General features: G+C 44.6%; 1 protein-coding gene across 2 annotated transcripts in view; it reads left to right on the forward strand.

Moving 5' to 3' along the window:
• TMCO1 (transmembrane and coiled-coil domains 1) overlaps window positions 1-23,395 on the forward strand; it is a 104,236-nt gene that overhangs the window by 47,406 nt on the left and 33,435 nt on the right. The window contains exons 1-2 of one of the 2 annotated variants that reach the window (XM_068240170.1): window positions 12,264-12,444; window positions 15,933-16,010. In XM_068240170.1, the coding sequence (XP_068096271.1) occupies window positions 12,375-12,444; window positions 15,933-16,010 (148 nt within the window). In that variant the 5' untranslated portion in view covers window positions 12,264-12,374. Of the gene's footprint in view, window positions 1-12,263; window positions 12,445-15,932; window positions 16,011-23,395 lie in introns of those variants that run through there. The other variant, XM_068240171.1, reaches the window with a different exon arrangement.

The raw sequence follows: 23,395 nt of genomic DNA on the forward strand, positions 1-23,395 counted from the left end.
TACAGATCTATACCTGATTATGGATGATCTGCAGAATCACCAATAATACAGATATAGTACTAACCTCTAGACACCTGAAGCGTGTAAGTGTTTGGTATAACAGTAGGAATTGAACCACCGGGGTAGCAGGTGGTCCAATTAGTAGAGAAGACTCTACTCCACTCAAGGGCTCCAGGAGGGAGAGTCCTCGACTGGTTTTGCAGCAGGGCCCCCCTCTGAGGAGCAGGGGACCCCTGCAGGAGGACTGAGCACCCAAAGGTTGGACGACAGCCAGAAGGGTCGGGTAGGCCGGGTCGGCAACACACAGGCAGATAAAGTACAGAGACAGGAGACAGATTCGGTAACCAGGGACAGGCAGGGTCGGCAACAGTAGATCAGATGTGCGAAGGTACCGAATCAGAAAACAGAAGAGAAGTCAGGAGAGATACAATTCATAAACAGATATCCAATAATGCCTAGTCTTGGGTGTGAGGTCCGTGGTCTCACACCCTGGAACTGGTCTAAGGAATAACACAGATGATATACAATTCCTAGTCTGGGGTGTGAGGTCCGTGGTCTCTACACCCTGGAACTGGTCTAAGGAATAACACAGATGATATACAATTCCTAGTCTGGGGTGTGAGGTCCATGGTCTCTACACCCTGGAACTATGCTAGAGACAGATAATAATACAGTGAACTGGCTAAGTGTGGATTCCCAGGTCCTCCTGGTTCCACCACACTGAAGGATCTGACTAAGGTCTGAGTGCTAACACATAAGTATTCGCAACACCAGACAACCAGCAACTGAACAGCAAGAGATATATATAGTAAAGCGCTCCACAGCGCCGCCCAGCTCCCATCAACCAATCACCTGCTGAGCTGGGATCAGCTGACCACCTTGATCAGCTGACCCTTCTCCTATTGGCATAAAGAGCCTGTCTTGCGGCGCGCGCGCGCATAGCTCTCCATCTGTGTGCACTACTAGGTCCAGACAAACCAGAAGCATGTTGCTGCGGGGAAACCGCCGCTCTGTGCGCGGATTCCGCCGCTCTGTGAGTGGATTCCGCCGCCTCACTACCAGAACGCGCGGCAGCTTCTCCGCAATACGTCACAGTTATTTAATAAGTTTGACTTCTGCTGTACTAAGCTAAAACTCATAGCCTAGAAGAGACTGCAGTTTAACTTGCGTTACAAGATTCAGTGCCTGATTGTGCCTTCCTACTGTACGATTGTACTGTGTGTGTGTGCATGGCGTTCTCGTATTCGGCCTAAAGCGAAAAGCTGACCCGAATATGAAAACGCGGATTGTGTGCAGATCACTCAACAGCAGAGTGGAAGTGTCTAGCGGCAGCTAGTGGTGGCAGTGAGAAGTGTTTAAGGGGTGACAGCCTTGATTTTAGCTTGAATAAGGCTGCTCCCCGCTTGATCTGGTCAAACCCACAGTTGGGAACCGTTGCTGCAGGCTTGCCGCGGGGCCGGTTCCTGACAAGTGGCACTAGAGATACAGTTCTGACTACACGCTCATATCAATGCATCACTTGGGGCAGAGGGAAGATGGAGCAGTGTAATATGCAATGGCTTACAGCAGGCGGGGTGAGACGGGATCCAATATGCTTAACTGTTGCTGAAAAATCAGACATTTGCAGTGTATGTAGTAATATGATAGGACATTACACCATGAAAACGGAATGACAAGATTGTGAGCTCCTCTGAGGACAGTCAGTGACATGACTAATGTACTCTGTACAGTGCTGCAGGAGATTTCAGTGCTATATAAATACCTAATAATCATATGGTAGGACATTAGACTATAACTCTGGTAGGATTCGATTGTGAGCTCCTCTGAGGACGGTCAGTGACATGACTATGTACTCTGTAAAGTGCTGCAGAAGATGTCAGTGCTATATAAATACATAATAATAATATGGTAGGACATTAGACTATGACTATGGTAGGATTAGATTGTGAGCTCCTCTGAGGACAGTCAGTGACGGAAACAGTAAATTCGGGCGCCTGAGGCTAGTGGACAAATCGGGCGCCGCCATTCACTTCTATAATAAATATCGTTTAATGGGCGCCCGGTAGGAAAAAAGGGCGCCGGAGAAAACTAACGTTTTAAAAGCGGCGCCCGGAGACTTAATGTTTTATTACTGTTTCTCATGATTACACATTATTTAATGATTTATACATGTTTAAATATTATTTTTAAACGAAAACCAGTACAATATTTTTCCCAAACATTATTTTTAAACGAAAAACATTACTTTTTTTTTACATTATTTTTAAACGAAAAAAATTACAGGGGGGTCTTAGGTTTAGGCACCAACAGGGGGGTCTTAGGTTTAGGCACCAACAGGGGGGTCTTAGGTTTAGGCACCAACAGGGGGTCTTAGGTTTAGGCACCAACAGGGGGATCTTAGGTTTAGGCACTAACAGGGGGGTCTTAGGTTTAGGCACCAACAGGGGGTCTTAGGTTTAGGCACCAACAGGGGGGTCTTAGGTTTAGGCACCAACAGGGGGGTCTTAGGTTTAGGCACTAACAGGGGGGTCTTAGGTTTAGGCACCAACAGGGGGGTCTTAGGTTTAGGCACTAACAGGGGGGTCTAGGGGTTAGGGGTAGGTACAGGGAGGGTTACTTAGGCACCAACAGGGGGGGTCTTAGGTTTAGGCATCAACAGGGGGGTCTAGGGGTTAGGGGTAGGTACAGGGAGGGTTACTTAGTAATTTTTTTTTTAAACGTTATTATGCGTTTCATTCTTTAAACGAAAGGTTAACGTTTTTACAATTGCCGATTTAATACATATTATTTAATGATTTATAACGTTTAAAAACATTACTTTTAAACGAAATACATTTTTAAACGTAATCCATGTTTATCGTTAAAAACCCGGCGCCCTTTTTTCACATCGCCCCTTTTTAACGTACGCGTCAGTGACATGACTATGGTTCTCTATAATGTGCTGCAGAAAATGTCAGTGCTATATAAATACATAATAATATGGTAGGACATTAGACTATGACTATGGTAGGATTAGATTGTGAGCTCCTCTAAGGACAGTCAGTGACATGACTATGTACTCTGTAAAGTGCTGCAGAAGATGTCAGTGCTATATAAATACATAATAATGTTAATATGGTAGGACTATAGACTATGACTATGGTGGAATTAGATTGTGCAGCGCGCCGCGGCGAAAAATGGGCGTGGCCATGACATTGTATGGGCGGAGCTAACGTAATGATGTAACAGCAAGGCATAAGAAAGTAGTGTTTACGCCATGATGTGGACAAACGAGACTTTGCATCATGGGTGTGCAGAAACTGTGTGATGCTAATAGTATACCGTAACCACAAAGCAGCAAACATAGCCATCTATGACCATTAAATAATAAATGCAGTAACAGTTACCCCGGACACCAGAAAATAAACGCAATGGGCAAACATGTCAGTACAAAATAAACGCAATGCGGGCAAACATGTCAGTACAAAATAAATGCAATGCGGGCAACATGTCAGTACAAAATAAACGCAATGCGGGCAAACGTCAGTACAAAATAAACGCAATACGGGCAAACATGTCAGTACAAAATAAACACAATGCGGGCAACATGTCAGTACAAAATAAACACAATGCGGGCAAACATTTCACCGGAAAATTAATGCAACGCGGGCAAACATTTCACCAGAAAATTACTGCAATGCGGGCAAACATTTCCCCAGAAAATTACTGCAATGCGGGCAAACATTTCCCCAGAAAAGAAACACAATGCGGGCAAACATTTCCCCAGAAAAGAAACGCAATGCGGGCAAACATTTCCCCAGAAAAGAAACGCATTGCGGGCAAACATTTCCCCAGAAAAGAAACGCACTGCGGGCAAACATTTCCCCAGAAAAGAAACGCACTGCGGGCAAACATTTCCCCAGTCAAGAAACGCACTGCGGGCAAACATTTCACCAGAAAAGAAATGCACTGCGGGCAAACATTTCCCCAGACAAGAAACGCACTGCGGGCAAACATTTCACCAGAGAAGAAACGCACTGCGGGCAAACATTTCCCCAGACAAGAAACGCACTGCGGGCAAACATTTCACCAGAAAAGAAACGCACTGTGGGCAAACATTTCCCCAGACAAGAAACGCACTGCGGGCAAACATTTCCCCAGAAAAGAAACGCACTGCGGGCAAACATTTCCCCAGACAAGAAACGCACTGCGGGCAAACATTTCACCAGAAAAGAAACGCAATGCGGGCAAACATTTCCCCAGAAAAGAAACGCACTGCGGGAAAACATTTCACCAGAGAAGAAACGCACTGCGGGCAAACATTTCACCAGAAAAGAAACGCACTGCGGGCAAACATTTCCCCAGAAAAGAAACGCACTGCGGGCAAACATTTCCCCAGAAAAGAAACGCACTGCGGGCAAACATTTCCCCAGACAAGAAACGCACTGCGGGCAAACATTTCCCCAGACAAGAAACGCACTGCGGGCAAACATTTCACCAGACAAGAAACGCAATGCACAGTTCACCTGGAAAAAAAGCATTTACTTACCTGGCAGAAGTCTCCGGCCTCTTGCACGCTGCTCCCGGGACCACCTTCTCCCTGCATAGCTCCCGCGCTGACAGGGCTACGGCAAGATGGCGCCCGAAGCCCTGTACTGGAGACACAAATAGTCTGCAGTACAGGGCTTCGGCAGCCATCTTGCCGTAGCCCTGCTCGCCTGCCGGTGTCGGAACAGACACCGGAGGAAGGAGGCTGGAGCGGGGCTGCGGGCAATGAACTGGCACGGCGTCTATAGACGCCGCTGCCAGTTCATGCGGAGAGAGTGACCAGAGTCCCGAGGCCGGGACGTCCCGCTGCTGAAAGCGGGACTTTTCCCCGGGACCTCATGCTGCCTGGGACAGCAGACCCCGAATCCGGGACGCGTCCCGGGCAATCCGGGACGTCTGGTCACCGTAATTTAGCTTGCTGTGTGATGTATGTATAGGATGAGAGGTACAGTACATTGCATTACTGTATATGCCAAAATAACAAAAGCTGTTCAGAACACTTATCAGTCTATATATTGTGTTTAGTGACTGTAAGAGAAGGGGGAGGGCTGTGCAGGGAAAGTGGATAGTTACTGCTGTTGGGCTGATAAGGAGGAGGGGCTGGGGGGACAGTAACAGTAAAGCTGGAGGCTCACAGGAATGCTGTTTGCTTAGCTAGAGCCATGCAGGACTGATCCAGGACTCCAAAGACAGGGGAGAGTGTAACAGCAGCATGATACTGAGGAATGCTGGCCTGGCAGCTGAGCTGAGGGTGAGCGAGGTACACACAAGCCAGAAGAAGAGCCTCTATACACACTGTGTGCAGCTACATATATGCTGCTACACAGATTCATCTCTGCACAGTCCCCTCTCCCGTATAGCTACCTGACCTTTTCCATCCACAGCTCCTGTCTAGAATTTCCCAGTCTACACTGCTCAGCCTTGCCCCTAGAGAGAGGAGGAGAGGGGAGGGGGTGCTCAAAGGAGATGCAGAGAGGCTGGAATAGTATGACTGTGCGGAGACAAATTACACAGTCCCTCCGCTCAGTCTGCTGCCAGCTCTGCATTCATCTGAAAGAGGAATATGCGCCCTTAGGGACCCAGCGCCCGGGGGAATGTGTCCTACCCCGCCCATCTCAAGCTACACCCCTGCGTTGGAGGGTCTTCTTGCCATCACTCTGATCTTTAGCTCCCTCCACAGATTCTCAATTGTATTCAAGTCAGGACTCTGGCTGGGCCACTCCAAAACATTAATGTTGTTGTCTGCTAACCACTTTTGCTGTGTGTTTTGGGTCTTTGACATGCTTAAATGTCCACTGGTGCACAAGTGCACAAGTTTATCTGCAGACTGCCTGATGTTGTCGTTGAGAATCCTCATGTATTTCCCTTTTTTCATGGTGTTGTTTAATGTGATTAGGTTCCCTGATCCATCGGCTGAACAACCCCAAAGCATTAGGTTCCCAACACCATGTTTGACAGTGGGGATGGTGTTCTTTGGGTTGAAGGCTTCTCCTTTTTTATGCCAAATGAAGGAAACATCATTGTGACCAAACAATTTAATTTTTGTTTCATCTGACTATAACAAAGAAGACCAGAAGTCTTCTTCTTTGTCCAAATGAGTATTTGCAAGGGCCAAGCGAGCTTTTGTGTGGCTTATCTGGAGAATTGGCATCCTCCTTTGTCTGCATCCGTGGAACCTAACAGTGTGCAGTGTCCATTGGATTGTCTGCCTTGAGACATTGCAAACAGAAGAGCCCAGATTCACTAGGATGGCCTTTGCACTGTAGCCACTGGAACTTGAAAATATTTAGAAATGGCCTTGTAGCCCTTTCCTGACTTGTGAGCAGCCACAATGCGCAGCCGCAGGTCCTCTCTGAGCTCCTTTTTGGTCCACAAACCAACTGCAGAGAGCTGCTGTTTTTCACCTGTTGAATTGATTAAAACAGCTGTTCCTAATTAATCAGGGTAATTAGGATGCTTTAGATGCTTTTGGAATGGTATAAAACTTTGGATTTTCCCACAGACTGACAGTTTGTGAAGGGTATGAATAATTTTGAACTGGACACTTTTTGCTCAAATGTAAATGAAAGCTGAGAATGTTTTTTTCACAATAATGCTTCTTGTACGTCGTCTTATTATCATTTGGGAGACACCTATGTCATTTCCCGTCCAAAAATTACTTTCTAGTTGAATAAAAGTAACTTTAAGTCAAAATTTGCCAGGGGTATGAATAACTATGGGCAGCACTGAAGATTTTAATATATAATAAAAAGCAGGTTAAAAAAAATGCAATGGCAGCTTTCGAAGCACAAAAACTGCACTTTTACTTGTGCACAAAAGCAAGTACGGTAACTGCATGGGTAATAAAAAGTAGGAAAACACATTTTTATTGAATGTTATGTCAGAGTTTCAGACCACTTTAAAGTAGAATGGTAGTGATATATCACATGATTTTGTAAAATTAACTATATTTACTGATATTTTCAATGAGACTGCCCTGGCCAGAAACGATGAGCATAATCAAGAGGGTCTTGTAAAGTTTTTTTTTGCATTTTTGTAGTGTATAGAAAGTACGAATAGTGGGACAATCATCCATTTTTATAAATTTAGAAGTCGAAGGCTCATCCAAGCAGTAATCTTAATCTGCTGCATGTGAGCAGTGCTCCTGCAAGTCTAAACAGACCCTAGAGTGGACACAGAAAGACACTCTCATGGAAGATAAAGGCGCTCCAGCAGCTGGAAACTTGAACTACGAGCAGTAGTTTAGCGTCGCGCTGAACAAGGAGATAAAAGACTTAGCCCAGGTGGGTGAGCTGGAAGATCCTGCTGACAACATAACATTACCACTGTTATTGAGGCACATAAAAAGAGGCGATAAAGGCTGAGATGGCAGACATTAAGCTGCAGTTAAAAGACTCTTGCTCCTGCAGTGCCAATAGACTGCCTAGAATTTTATAAGATAGCACTAGGCACAAAGAAGCCGGAGGCCCCTAGGGCAAGTCCGAGTGATCTGGAGGGTGATTATCTGTGTTTCAATGAAGACATGTTCTTCCTGAAGGGTGGACTTTAACCTCCTTAGCGGTATGCCCAACACTGTGTCGGGCATACCGCTCTGTGGCCCCAGGAGTCCCCCATAAATAAATAAATGTGCCAAATGGCTGTAAATCCTTTAGCTAGCACTAGGCTAGCTAGTTCTAGTGTCGGGCACCCGCCGCTCCTCTGCGATCCCCCCTGATCCCCCAGTTTATACAATACCCCTCCTGGATCCAGCGATCGCGCAGCCTCCTGGCACAGCTTCGGTCTCTCTATGGGGAGGATCGGGTTTGCGCATGACGTCGGCGACGTCATCTGCGATCCTCCCCATAGTGAAGACCGGAGCTGTGTGGGGAGGCTGCGCCGACCGCTGGATCCAGGCTGGGTAATGTATAAACGGGGGAGCGGCGGGGATCGGAGGGTGCCGGAGACTTCTTCTAGCTAGCCATTTAGCACATTTATTTAAAAATCGGACTAAAAGTAACAAAACGCTCAGGAGGTTAAAGTGAACCTGCGGACTAAAAATCTACTCAGCAGAACTGAAAAGGCTTGGTGTTTTTTTAACAGTTTCACAGCATCAGAACTTTGTTTTGCTTACCAAAGCATCATTTTTAGCTGCATTTTTAGCTAAGCTCCACCCATCAAAGAAAAAAAGCCCAGGTTTTTTTTCCCTGATGCTGTGCAGAGCATGATGGGATTTCCTATGTTGTTATTCACGTTGCCTAGCAACTGGGAGAGGTGCCCAGGGCACAGGACGGTTGGAACTGTGTATTATGCTCCCTGTCACCTCCTTTCACCCAAATAGATGGCTGCCATCATGGTATCAAACATTTGCCTGTTACTTTAAAACAGTGTGGGTAACTAATGTAACTTAATGACAGTATGTTTGTTTAGGCTGGAATTCTTCTTTAAGCAAAATTCTGATTCATTGTATTGTTTACAGTTGGACAAATATATTCGCCCTGCGTGTTACAACCAGGACTACAGGATATTATGTCCAAAGTAAATCAGTTCTTCAATGCCAGTGTCAGATACGGAAAGGAGGAAAGGTAGCATCCAGTGCAGCTCTCTCAGCGGTGGGATTTGACAAGTGTCGGTATCAGAAAAAGGAGAGAAAAGACAGCGTCTTTATGGTGCAATACCTTTAATTCAGTTTGCAAATTGCAAAAGAAATGCATGTACAAGATCGCATAAATTTGCAAGCATATCTCACAAACTCAATGTTCCACTCCTCGGACGTGGACCGTGGCCAGTGGGGCACATCAACAAGGGTCTGTCGAAACGCGTTGTCATTATAACCCGGTACACGGAGCTTGCCTGGACTCCAGACCTACCACAGACTCTTGTTGATGTCCCCCGCTGGCCGCTGGCCACGGTCGACGTCCGAGGAGTGAAACATTGAGCATGTAAGATATGCTTGCAAATTTATGCGATCTTGTAAGTGCATTTATTTTGCAATTTTCAAACTGAATTAAAGGTATTGAACCATAGAGGCGTTCTCTTCTCTCTCCTTTTTCTAATACTGTTTACAGTTGCCTGCTTGTTCTTATAAGCCTTTACCTCATTTGTATTATATCCATTTTTTCTTAAATAGGTCTATACAGTGGTTCCCGGCTTCTGGCCTACAGTCATCCTTTTCCTGAACATTTATAAGTCATACACAGTTATAAGTTTTCAAAGCCATTTGAATGTTGCTCTGCTACATGGGGGTTTGAAAGGCTTGCCTGGGACAACCGTACAGTTGGTACCACTATTGAGGATATCAAACAACCATTGTTTTGGATTCAGTAACTGCAAGTTAGCAAGAGGACATTATGGCCTCAATTCACTAAGCTTTATCAAACACTTTATCAAACGTTTGATAATTTACCTCATGGGTAAAATCTAATTTTGAATTCACTAAGGTGTTATAGATTTACTAGGCGACCCGCGGCATAGCATACGCCGCATAAGGGGGTAGCAGGCAGGAAGGGGATATTGGTTACAGCAGCTCCCCCTCCAGCTTAAGTTGAGCAGCAGCCGCCGCTCTCTTCTTCTATCTATCTATCTATCTATAGAAGTAGTGCCCTGCCCCCAGGGCCGGTCCTAAACTTTTTACCACCCCTCCGCCCCAGCCGTGGGTGGGGGTCCCCGAGCTAGAGGGGGGTAGCAGGCAGGAAGGGGGTATTGGTCAAAGCGGCGGGGGTTAGACCCCCCCGCTCCCTCACCGGGGTTACCCATCTGCGCTCCCCCTGAAGCTTAAGTTTAGCAGCAGCCGCCGCTATTAGTAAGAGGCATCGGGCGGGGATGACTCACCTCTTCTGCGTTCCAACGTGCGGTCCAATGTTGGGCGGCATTGCAGGAAGTGACGACATTGAAACGCACGATGGAACGCGGAAGAGGTGAGTCATCCCTGCCCAATGCCTCTTACTAATAGCAGCGGCTGCTGCTAAACTTAAGCTTGAGAGGGAGCGTAGATGGGGGACCCAGGTGAGGGAGGGGGGGGTCCAACCACCCTCCCCGCCGCTGTGACCAATACCCCGTTCCAGCCTGTTACTCCCTCTAGCTCGTAGATGCCCACCAGGACTGCTCAAATCCGAAACTGGGAGATATCCGGATAGTTCTATCCGGATATCTATCAGTAAACCTGTGCGGGGGGGGGGGTGTTTAATCTTACCTGACGTCTTCTTTGGTCCGTCCCTCGGCGCCTCCCACGATGCACTCCAAGCGGTGGTCACGTGATTAAAAACACTTCCTCCTTCCGGGTTGAAGGACGAAGTGTTTGTAATCACGTGACGCGCACGGAGCGCATCGTGGGAGGCGCCCAGGGACGACCAAAGAAGACGTCAGACAGGTAAGATTGATCCCCCCGCCCAGCATTACTGGGAGATATGCCTGCTACCCCCTTATGCGGCGTATGCTATGCCGCGGGTCGCCTAGTAAATCTATAACACCTTAGTGAATTCAAAATTAGATTTTACCCAACTATCCGGATGTCTCCCGGTTTCGGATTTGACCAGCCCTAATGCCCACCCGCGACTGGGGCGGGGGGCGTGGTGAAAAGTCTAAGACCGGCCCTAGGGGCAGGGCTCTACTTCTTCTTCTTGCTTCAAGGTTGAAGCACGTAGTGTATTATATATATGGATTGAACATTTTATCGATAAAACATTCGATAAATATATAACACCTTTGTGAATTCAAAATTAGATTTTACCCATGAGGTAAATTATCAAACGTTTGATACAGCGTTTGTTAAAGCTTAGTGAATTGAGGCCATAATGTCCTCTTGCTAACTTGAGTCAGGAGACTATTAGTTTTGTTTTCAGTCACTCAGGGATAACACAATAGAGCTGTGATAATTTTTGCATTTAAGATTGTGAATGTCTGTAGATTTTTATGAACGCTGAGCTGGTCAAGCCTTATTGTAAGTGGAATTCACATCTGTGCTCTACTGAATTATACTGACCTAAATTAAGAACTGCCGTCACTGGGCACCTTACACCCTTTTCCTAATGTTGGAAGTTTTATATTTTGCACGTGTCACTTATACTTAGTTCTGTTGATTTTTTTTTCTTAATCTACAGTTAAAGTGTATCCAAGGAGAAGCTCTTGTTCAAAAACACATACTTACCTAAGAAGAGGGAAGCCTCTGGATCCTACAGAAGCTTCCCACGCTGTCCTCTGGTCCCCTGTTGACAAGTGCGCCCCTCCAGACAAGGGCTTGTCGGAATAAACATCGGGCCGCGCTCCTCTTCAGATGTGAGTGTGGCCGGGCCTGCGCAGTAAGCTGGAGCTGCTCGTGAATGAGCGGCTCCGTGTAACTGTGCAGGCACAGCCGAGCTCTCATTAGGTATTTGGTTTTTTACATGAGGTTTACCTTAAGTTTGCTTTAACATCTAAAAGTTTTCTAGATTCTGCTGATAAGTTAACTTCTGGAAATTTAAATAAACAGCTTTGAAATACAAAGACTTACAAGATTATACAATTGGTTGAATTATACATTGCGCAAAAAGAAAAATTGTCAGTCACTTGACCACTTTATCTTTCTTTCCTCCCTGCCCTCTACATATGTAGCAAGCTCGTGGTGACCCAGAACTCATTGGAGTGTGTAAGGGACTACAATGGTCCTAAAAGCCCCCTTACTAAAATGCTAAGAAAAACAAAAGTTTGCTTTCTTAAAACAGAAAGAATTTGTGATAATTCAGGTTGGAGTGAGCTTGAGATGTCTCCCAGTGCATCACTGCTGAATATATGCAAATTAACAGTCTGTATGCATGTTGGATTATTATGGCTCTGTACAGATTAACAAATTGACACATCATTGCATTCCAGAGGTTCTGGAGGTGTGTTTAGCTTCTAAGGGAAACAATGGGTAATTTGCATATATTCAGCAGTGATGCAGTGGGAGACATCTCAAGCTCACTCCAACCTGAATTATCGCAAATTATTTCTGTTTTAAGAAAGCAAACTTTTGTTTTTCTCTACATATGTACATATAGATTAATAATAATAAATACAATCACTCTTTACCTAGCATTGCAGCCTGTTAAAAATGCATTGTTTTGTTATTAGTTGGAATTGAAGTTTATATTTTCCTTATGTGCCAGAGTTACAATTATTCTATGTTTAAACAAATAGTTTTACATGGAATATGTTTATACGATGCAATAACTTCCGCCAATAACTTCCCAAAACTTCCTGCACTTTCCGCCCACATCTTTGGCGTCATTTCCGTTGCATCCCAAAACGAGATGGCCTATGGTTTGCGTCTGTTGCGCGGAGTAATGACGTGACGGCTATAGAGCTGCCTTCGTCCTGATCTGAGCTACGTGTGATTACCCTGTCTTTCCAGCAACATGAGTACTATGTTTGCTGATACTGTGCTGATCGTCTTTATTTCGGTGTGCACCGCGCTGCTAGCTGAGGGTGAGTCATCTGTGGGGAGGTAGAAAGGATGACCGTGCTGTCCCAGCATGCTTGTGCAGCCTGGTTATAAATAAATCTATGCTGTGTCAGCTTGTGGTACTTCAGTAAGGGTTATGGGCATTCTGCTACTTGTGTAGAGACCCTGAGCTGTAAGAAGCCCACTAACTCAGGCTGCTTTCTGTAACAATTATTCTACTACTTATTAGAAGGCACTTGTAGATATGCAGAGCTTCGACGTGCAGGCATAATGCCTCAGGTTGTATTTTTCAGCCAAGCAATACAATATCGTCTATGTGTAGTGGAAGCTGCTTTTAAAGGACACATCCCAGGATTTTTTTTTTTTAATCTACTTACCCAGTGCTTCATCCAGCTCCTGGCAGCCGATATGTCCCTTGCCCGCAGCTCTGGAGTCCCAGGATCCCTTCCGTTGGAGATACCAACCTCGTCAGGTCGGCATCTTCTGCGCCTGCACGATCGTATTCACGTGACCTGGAGTGGCCCGCGCAGGCGTTCTGTGCGTGTGCAGAACGCTCTAGGCCAAGTGAGGGGCATCGCGAGCCACAGGCTCATGCAGAAGATGCCGAGCTGACAAGGTTGGCATCTCCAATGGAGAGCATCCTGGGACACCGGAGCTGCGGCGAGGGACATATCGGCTGTCAGGAGCTGGAGGAAGCCCCGGGTAAGTAGAAGGGTTTTTTTTTTTTTTTTTTATTTCTTTGGAACTTCCCTTCAAGACAAGTATGAGGAACATTGATGCAGAAGTTCTCCTTTTGGCACTAGTCTACTTTAGGGGGCCCAGCAGGAAACCTCAAAGAAATTCAGCTAACATGATTAGGTGGACGGCACCCTCTCAAACTGCTAGGTTTACAATAGGTTGTAGTAAACTATGCCCCTCACTATTTGGCAAGTCACAGCGGTTTGTGCTGTAAGAGGGTACTGTGATTGGAGGACTGTTCCCTATGAGGTTTCCTGCTGGGTCCCCTAAACTAAACTAGTGCTCTCCATTCTCCTTAGAACAGATCAGAGAGAGGTAAAATCCAGTGCTAGTCTATTCCTGATAAATGATCCCCATTGCAAATGTGACAACACGTGGGACAGTCTGATTGTTCAATAAAATGGACAAATGGATGTTTAGACAATTATGCTTGAATTAGTCATATGTTTATAACCTTTCTGTTCAGCATCAAGCGATTTTAGTTATTTGTTCTTATCAGAACATTTGGAGATTACAGTTGATCAATAAAAATGATCGTTTGTGGGTGCACTAGTATTTAGTTGTAATTTGATTGAATAAATTGTTTGATTATATTGTGTATCATTGGCAAGATATTGACTGATGGTCATCCCTCATGCAGGTAGAGCCTGCATTGATTACTGACTTCATACTTCTCTGCAGCTCATAGATTTAGGATAGAAAAATGGTTCCTGCCTTATGATACTTGCTCGTGATGAAGCAGTTAGAAGGAAGACGAGACACAGCAAAGAAGGGGAGCGAAAAAATCCTTTGGTACAAACAGGTTAAAAATGAGGTTACAGAGAGCATTACGCTGAGTGGAGGGAGATGACATAGAGTGACCTAGTGAGAAGATGTTGCATAGGAAGAAAGATGGGTTGTGGCAATAAGGGAAAAATAACAGAGAAGTATACAGAGGTGGGGAGGTTGGGACTGTCAAATCACTAAACAATTAGTGCAATTTCTTGTTAACTGACAATAGAAATATCACAGATTCTAGCTGCTGTCCTGGGCTCTGCCTCCTTTTTGAAGCTTGTAACGGGGGTAGTATTAGCTTGGCAGTGTTATTTATGAACAATTGTGCCTACTTATCACATTCTTATGTTCACTTTAGCACGTCATTTTTTTATGTATCTTAAAACCTCCTGGGCGTAACACCGCAGTGCACTGCTAAGGCCCTGGTAGGCCGATTTGCACATTTTTTTTCCAAACACACAGCTAGCACTTTGCTAGCTGCGTGTTTGTTGCGGCCGCGAAAGAGGCCCCCCCCCCCCCCCCCCCACAGACCCCTTGCGCAGCCTGGCCAATCACCGCCAGGCTGCTCTATGGGGTGGATCGGGACTCCCCCTGACGTGATGACGTCATCGCGATCCTCGCCATGGCGACGGGGGAAGCCCATACAGGAAATCCCGTTCAGAACGGGATTTCCTGCGATCGGAGGGGTGGGTGGGAAAGCGAAGGGAGGGGGGAAGCATGTAGCTAGGCTAGCTACATGTTAAAAAAAAAAAATAGCTTCAAAAAAACCCTCCCGCGGCCGTGCGCTGCAATAAAGCAGAAGGCCAGGGAGGTTAAGTTATTTTTATCAGCTAAAAGGTAACTAATCAAAGCGATCAGATACCCGAGATGAATACAATACTTGCATCACTGAGCAGCTACATTAGCAAATGTTATAGGGTGCGTACACACGTCCAACTTTACGCCTGATTGTCGTTTAAACTAGTCGTTTGAACGACTTGAAGCGCAAACTAAATGCTTTAAAGCAGTAGGATCAGCCATACTATGCCAGGGAAAAAAACACATATATAAGTAGATAAATACTTGATCTACTTACATAACACCTGTATTATACTGTCCACGGTTTGATTTCAGTGAATGTTATATAGTAAATTATGAGAATTCTGTTCCTGGTGGGGGCCATGTCTTTTGCCCACAGTTAAGGCTAACTCGTGATGTCATTTCTGCCCTTTACTTTTTTTCTTGTCTCCTCCAATCGCTGAGTCGCCTCAGCCTTGCTTGTAAACACAAGTGATTAGGGGATCAGGTTTCAGATAAGGAGCTGGCAGGGAAATAAAGGGAAGAGGAGGAATAGATTATAGATAAAAAGAACCCCCAGCATGCAATTCTTTGGCACGACTACTAAAGGGCCAGTGTTCCTTAAGTATGTGATAACTCCAAATCATAACAGCAGAAAAAGTTTTGCAAGTTTTGAATGCAGGATTAGCATCTTTATCACTTAATACACTCAGACCAGTTGCTGTTGAAATTTGATTTTTATGGTGACGATACCACTTTAAGATGTCTTGTACACACTGCCCAACAAAGCGGCTGATATCCTAATTTACATGTCATTTAACCAACTTGATAATGGACTGGATAGAACAATGGACTAGATTAAATGACTGATCAAACGACTGTATGTTTGAATGTCTATTAGTTAGACAAACGACTAAAAGTCGTTTGTACACACCTACAAACCTGACAGTCGTTTGAAAGACAGTTGGTCCAACTGATCAGCCAAGCGGATCAGGCAAACCAGCTGTTATCAGTCACTTGACTGTGCGTACACACGTCCAACTTGTCGTGCAAAATGACAAGTCGGGCGACAAATTGGGAAGAAAATCAGGACGTGTGTACGTACCTTTAGTAGTTGGAATGGAAGTTCCTCAGAAACTTTAGCTTTGGCTCCATGTACAGTAAGGAAGTGTCAGTGTTTTTTTTACTTTTAACTAACTTTATAATATGCTGTTTTATCTAGGTATAACATGGGTACTGGTTTACCGAACAGACAAGTACAAGCGATTAAAAGCTGAAGTGGAAAAACAAAGTAAAAAATGTGAGTTCTTTAACGTGTCTATTGTGACTTACTTTCTGTTGATATTTATCAAGGTTTATCTTCATTCTTTGGTTTTTAAAATAAAATATGAATCACATTTGTTATTATTTTCCTTTATACAATGCTGTACATTAAATACAATAAATTGCAATAATTTCAAATAAATTCCAAACGGACAAATATTTACACAGACAAAACACAGGACTGAAGAACTTACAGAGAAGGAAGGAATGATCAAAGGATAACTGTATAGAAAGAGACTCTGAAGTCTCATGTTTTCATCGTTTTTTTTTCATTCAATCTTGTTAAGCATTATATCCTAAGTGGAATTGCGGCAATCCCCTCGCAAAACGAGTGTCTTTTAATAGAGAAAAAGACCTGCAAAGTTCCACGACTTTGCAGGTTGCAGATCGTGCTGATCTGGAGAGGCAGAACTTTGCGCTGTAGCTCTGCCTCTCCGCAATCAATCTCCGCCGATCTCCTCCCCGCCCCTCAGTGAAAGAAGACTGAGAGGGGCGGGAGGAGGCGGCGATCGGTAGAGGATGACTGCGGAGGAGGCAGAGCTACAGCTCAAAGCTCTGCATCTTTAAGGAAGTAAAGCCATGCGAGCCCAGGAACTTTGCTGGGCTTTTTCTCTATTAAAAAACGCTCGTTTTGCTGCGGGATTGCGGCTATTCCACTTAGAATATAATGCTTAACAAGATTAAAAAAAAAAAAACGGGAAAAAAATCAGGGCTGTGGAGTCGGAGTGGGGGAAATTTTGGGCACCCGGAGTCAGAGTTGAAGTCGGAGTCGTTAATTTCATAAACTGAGGAGTCGGAGTTGGATGATTTTTGTACAAAATCCACAGCCCTGTTAAGTATTAGACTAAGGAGTCGGAGTCTAAGCTATTTTGGGCACTCGGAGTTGGAGTCGTGGTTTCATAAACTGAAGAGTCGGAGTCGTAACATTTTTTTACCAACTCCACAGCCCTGAAAAAAATTAGACTACAGAGTCTCTTTAAAGGGAATGTCCAAGCAAAATAAAAAAATGAGTTTCACTTATCTGGGGCTTCTACCAGCCCCATGCAGCCATCCTGTGCCCTCGTAGTCACTCACTGCTGCTCCGGTCCCCCGCTGGCAGCTTGCCGACCTCGGAGGTCGGCGGGACGCATTGCGTACATTTTTACGCATTCCTGCTAGTGCAGGAACATTAACGCATACATTTTTACGCATTACTGATTCAATGCGTAAATTTGTACGCAATGAACCAGTAATGCGTAAAAATGTATGTGTTAATGTTCCTGCACTAGCAGGAATGCGTAAAAATGTATGCAATGCGTCCCGCCGACCTCCGAGGTCGGCAAGCTGCCAGCGGGGGACCGGAGCAGCAGTGAGTGACTACAAGGGCACAGGATGGCTGCATGGGGCAGGTAGAAGCCCCAGGTAAGTGAAACTCATTTTTTTTTATTTTGATTGAACCTTCCCTTTAAAAAAAAAAAAGAAGTTATCCAAAATGCCCATTTTGCCTCATGAATGCCCTCAAACCATAGTACATGGTCCCACCTCATCTGCTACACCAGGCAGTTTGCGATGTGAAAAGCCAATACTTCTTTTACAGCCACCTCCACCAATCCCACAGACCACTTCTTGGAATTTATTAGAAACCAGACATCCTCTCTATTCATTTCAAAGGATAGTGGGCCAACTTTTCACTGCAAAGTAGACTAGTAGGTAGCAAGGATGAAGTGATAGCGCTGGATGAAAACAAAGAAAACCTGGCTCTTCAGATCTCACGGGCCCTAGAACCTGCAGGTACACCGTCTCAGGGAAAGCGTGTAGGTCACTAGACCGTCTTGTTACACGATTCACCGCAGACCACTGGTAACCAAAATGTTATGTAACTTGTATAAGAATAGCAGAATATCTTGTAACATGTTTGATGCAAAAGAAGATAATACATAACTTTCCCAGAACGTCATTTCGGACAGCACCCCTGGATGAGACTGGTCTCCCTCCCCACTGTGGACAGGAAACTGTTAAAAGAAGAATTTGCATAAGCAATAGGCAGCCACATATAAGATACTACACCTGCCACAGTACCTCAGTTTAGTTTCCTGTCCCGGACGGGATGCATGGGAGAGGTCTCCAGGAGTGCTATCCATGTCAGGCGGCAGGGGCAGCGTTTTCCAGGGCTCCAAGCAGCACTGTTCAGTGAACAGTCAGGAGCCCTGCAGCGTGGAGGAGGCTTCTCCATCGGAGGCAGCAACTTTATGCGCGCATGTGCGTGCATTGGAGAGAGTTCACTTCCGGTTGAACCGGAGGTAGTCACGCGCTGGCGTCCCGCGTGATCTGAAGTCTGAGCCGGGCGGCAGGGGCCGCGGCGGTGATTAGGAATCAGCATACAGCTGATTCCTTAAGGTAAGAAGCTGATTAAGCATATGCTTAGCCGGCAGGGGCCGCTTGCATAATTGGATCAGCTGCATCAAATCAGCAGCACAGGTATAAGTTTGTAGAGTCCATGATGCACTCTGGTTTGTGACTGAGATCATGGAGGACGCCTCTGGGTCAGCTCCTGCACAATCTGCTGAATCTGCCCAGGATCCCTCTCTGGCAAGTAGATGTGATTATGTTTCTTCTGCTTGCCTGGATGTATGTTATGTATAGAGGGATTTGTCTAATAGCTGGCTATCGTTTATTATGTTTTATACCCCATAAGACATAAGACTGAGAAGGTTGAAAAGTCTGAAAGATCTTCTACTCAGTCCAGTCAGCATGGATTGGCAACTCTGAATGGAAATTGTGCCAGTATTGTACAGAGAAGGTCCACAGCAATAGGAAATTAAAGATTCTGCTATTGCTTCTACCGCCTCAGCTGCTTCAGATGGGCCTGGGACTAGTACTGCTATGGCTTATCTACCTGTTATAGCTAATCCATCATCTCCTATGTTGTCTGCACCTCTAACTATGCCTCCTGCTTCCAAGAGACATAGGCCTCTATTTATTAAGCATTCCTGCATGCGGTAATGCTCAAAACAGCTGACTTTACCCACCATTTAGTAAAGTGTGCATTCATAAAACCTGTGTCCGCATGAAAATTTATAATTCCTGAGCAGGTGCCAGAAATTAACACCTTGTGCGGAGATTATCACAACACAGGTCACTGAAGGTTAATTAATAAGAATTAAAGCAGGCAAATGTGAGCAGGGAATACCCAGGCTGTGTTTTTAACCCCTTGGATACCTGTTTTCAGATAATTTTCACATCAGAAAGCCTGCATGTGTAACATTCTTGAAGTTCTTCTAAGCTGCAGCAATTAAATAGATTGTTTAAAAGAACTTGACTCGTTAAACTAATGGAAACTGCAGCAGCAATTTCCATTAGTGCAATCTGATTGCGATGCGATTTGGACAATGCACAATCGTCTTCCTCCTGCATTGTATGCAATTGAGCTGTACTATAAGTATAGTAGCGCAATCGCATAGTGGAAATTGAAGTGCGATTGGGATCGCAAATGCGGTTGCGATCGCATTTCATAGTAGAAAAAAGCCCTAACCGCAATGTTTTTTTCCTGAATTAATGAAAGACTTACTAATAGGTATTAAGTCTGAGCAGAAATCTTTGACGCCTTTGGTCAAATGTATGAGAGTTTGGCGGATCCTCATTCTCGGCTTATTCCAGTCCATTCTACTCTTAAGATTAGGATTAAGGAGTGGGATAATCTAGGAAAAGTTTGAAGTTAGATCCATATTTTTCAAGGGTATCAAACAAAGCTGACCTACCTTTTTTGAGGATTTCTGGGAAATTTTGAATGATTTCCCTAAAGTTTGGAATGCTTCCAATCATCTAGTGGACGCTTCAGATGATACGGTTAAACTTATGGCCAGAACTACGGCATTAGTCAATTCAGCCAGAAGAGGTGTATGGGTATAAACTTGGAAGGATGACAATTCTTCAAAATCAAGTTATGTGGTGTACCTTGTGAAGGGGGTCTGCTGTTTGAGTCAGTTAGACAACCCTCTAGACAGAACGGCAGACACATATAAAAAAAAAAAAAAAAAAAAAAAAAAAAAAAAAAAAAAAAAAGGTATTCCTGTTAAAGGAATTCTATCGATTCACATATTTTCAATTGACACAGGAATTGTTTGGGAAGTGTTGCTAAGTACTGGTATATACATTTTAGTAGCAACCTCTTTGTTTACTGTTATCAAAATGCTTTCAAACTTTACTGACAAAACTGACTCTGAGCCATGAGAAGAGGGGAAATTCCCCTCACACTTGATCAGATAACTCTGTGTAACTGTGTGTGACAGAGAGAACAGCTGCAGCTTCTGTGTCCTGTTTCGGACTGAAGTGTCTGTAGAGAGCAGAGGAAATGTAACTAATTGTTACAGCTTTTCATACTGTTTTTTGCTTTCAGAGTTTGTTTGATATTTGCTTCTGTAGTCCGATATGCAACTCTGGCTGTGCATTGAAGTAGACACCCCTTCTGCAATTGATTTGTCCCAATATGGCTAATCCTACCCTCAGTAAATTACAGCTTTTTCCTCTGATATTTAACATGAAAAGTAGGAAAATGTTTACACAGCAACTTAGACATTATTTGTACATTGTCATTTTAGAACACTTGGGTATCGATAGTATTCCTTAAGAAAGGACCTTTTCAAAGTAAACGGTCCTTTCGTCCCTCCTTCTAAGAATAAGTCAGATCCCTAGTCCTCTAGGGCAGGAGATGGGCTCTCTACAAGTCACAGAGGCCTAAGGGCCTGTTCAGACTGCACACGTTTCCAGCTGCGTTTTGGAAACGCGTGCAGAAGGCCAACACGCACGACATCAGACAGTGCATAGAGTGCGCTGTCTGATGTTCACACGGCATGCGTTCCGAACGCATGCTGCACGCAGATTTAGCAAAAACGCGCGGCTGTCCCATTTACTTTTCAGTGATGGGATCAGCCACGCAACGCATGCAGACGCGGATGGCGTGCGTTCGTACGCGTTGCGTTCCGCATGCGTGGCCGTCCGCGTTTGTAATGTAAACCGGCCCTAAGTCCAACTTCACTTTTACCAAGAAGTCAGATAAGCAATGACGCTAGTATTCCAGTGAGATGGAGAATTGCAAATTTCAAAACTTGGCAACTACAGTGCACAAAATATTGGTTATTTAGGCTTCTTTCACAGTGGGACGTTACAGGCGCAGGTTAGAGCAGCTTGTAACGCAGCCCAGCTCACAGTAATGAAAAATCAATGGGCTGTTCACAGTGCCCACGTTGTTACACTCTAACGCTGGACGTTTAAAGAAAGTGCATCATGCTGTGCGTTATACACGGTTTTAGCCGCATTAGACTGTTTGCATATGCTCAATAATGTGTGTTTTTGTTTTTTCTTGCAGGAGGAGAGTCCGCTGTTGTGGCCAGCCACATGACTAATTAATATGCACTGCAGTGTTAACTTCCTGGAGCGGCCGCTTATTGGCTGGCAGGTGATGCGGAGTTTTCCGATCATGTGCTCTCCACAGTCTTTTGCCGCATGCGCCGTTTTCGTCCGATAGTAAGCGTCAAAAAGTACGCATCACAGACCCATCAGGAGACGCATAACGTGGCTCTAAATAGCATCCAACTTCGAAGCTCACATGCGTTGCGTTGGGGGCACGTTATGTGACCTTAGCGTCGCATCTAACGCAACGTCTTAGTAGGAAAGAGCCTTTAAGGTGTTTTTTTGGAGGGTTACAGAATAGAGTTCAGCCAGCCTCCTTTTAAGAGCTTTTGCATTACTCCCCGTTTGCAGGACCAAATAAAGTTTTCAGCCCTACAATCGAAAGTCCTTTCCCTGTTTAGAAAAAAGGGTAATTCGAGAAAGTACCGAAATGTCAGAGGACAGGGATTCTATTACCCTGTGTTTTGTCTAGTAAAGGAGCTACAGGGAAATTATCAGTTCATACTAAATTTAAAGAGTCTAAACCAGAAGGTAAAATACAGAAAATTCAGGATGGATTTGATCTATTATTCATCTCTTACAGAAGGACGATTTCCAAGCCTTTCTAGACTGAAAAGATGCGTATCTTCAATTACCGATACATCTGGCTTCTCAATAATGCTTAAGGTTTGCCTTCCAGATGGAGGAAGAGGTAAGAATGTATCAGTTTAATGCTTTGCCCTTCGGATTATCCTCAGCTCCAGGGTTGTTTATGAAGGTAATGTCTGGGGTTCTAGCTATACTTAAACAGAGAAAGGTTAACATTTTGGGTTACCTTAAATTTCTGTTTTGGGGGACATCTCCCAATTCGGTAAGAGATCAGATTGTTACGACAATAGTCTTACTACAAGATTTAGGTTGGATCATTGATTGGGAAAAATCTTCCTTAATTAAATCCTACACAGATTATACATTTGTTTGGGCTATTTCATTAGCATATCAGACACAGGGGGAGCAATTCAATTCTATCATGGCTCATTCCACAAGAGGAATTTCGACTTCTTGGGCAGAGAGGGCAGGGACCTCTATAGATCAGATTTGCAGAGCTGCGACCTGGTCAAGTCACAATAAGTTTGTAAAGCACTATCGCCTTAATGTATCTGTCTGCAGGTTTATGCTTCAGAAGGAAAGTTTTGCAAGCTGTGGTCCCACCCTAAGGTTTTATCTCTTGTATATCGTCTCATCCAGGGGTGCTGTCCGAAATGACGTTCTGGGAAAGACCACTTTACTTACGGTAAAGTCTTTTCCGGTAGTCATGAGGACAGCACCCCTGCAACCCGCCCTTATTTGGGTAGGAGAGAGAAATAAGTTTGTGTAAGCATCATTAAATGTCCGTGTCATCTTTTTTATTAACTGAGGTACTGTGGCAGGTGTAGTATCTTATATGTGGCTGCCTATTGCTTATGCAAATTCTTCTTTTAACAGTTTCCTGTCCACAGTGGGGAGGGAGACCAGTCTCATCCAGGGGTGCTGTCCTCATGACTACCGGAAAAGACTTTACCGTAAGTAAAGTGGTCTTTTTATTGCATCTGTGAGAGTTTTTCTCCTCCTTTTTGTTTCCTCTAAAAATGGTAAACATCTTACAATATTTACTCTATAATTTCACGACTTGAAAGGTTTGCTCAATGATATGTAAATAATTCCAAGCAACTTACAAACAAATCAAATGGGGGCCTGTGGCATGTGATTTGTCAATTTTCAAGCTGCATAAATACTTAACCACTTAAGGACTGCAGTCATAAAACCCCTTAAAGGGAACCTAAACTGAGAAGGATATGGATGTTTCCTTTTAAACAATACCAGTTGCCTGGCTGTCCTGCTGATCTCTTTGCTGCAATAGTGGCTGAATCACACACCAGAAACAAGCATGCAGCTAATCCAGTCTGACTTCAGCCAGAGCACCTGATCTGCATGCTTGTTGAGGGGCTGTGGCTG

Source organism: Hyperolius riggenbachi, chromosome 6 (genome assembly GCF_040937935.1).
Source record: "Hyperolius riggenbachi isolate aHypRig1 chromosome 6, aHypRig1.pri, whole genome shotgun sequence".
In the NCBI taxonomy this organism is placed as follows: domain Eukaryota; kingdom Metazoa; phylum Chordata; class Amphibia; order Anura; family Hyperoliidae; genus Hyperolius; species Hyperolius riggenbachi.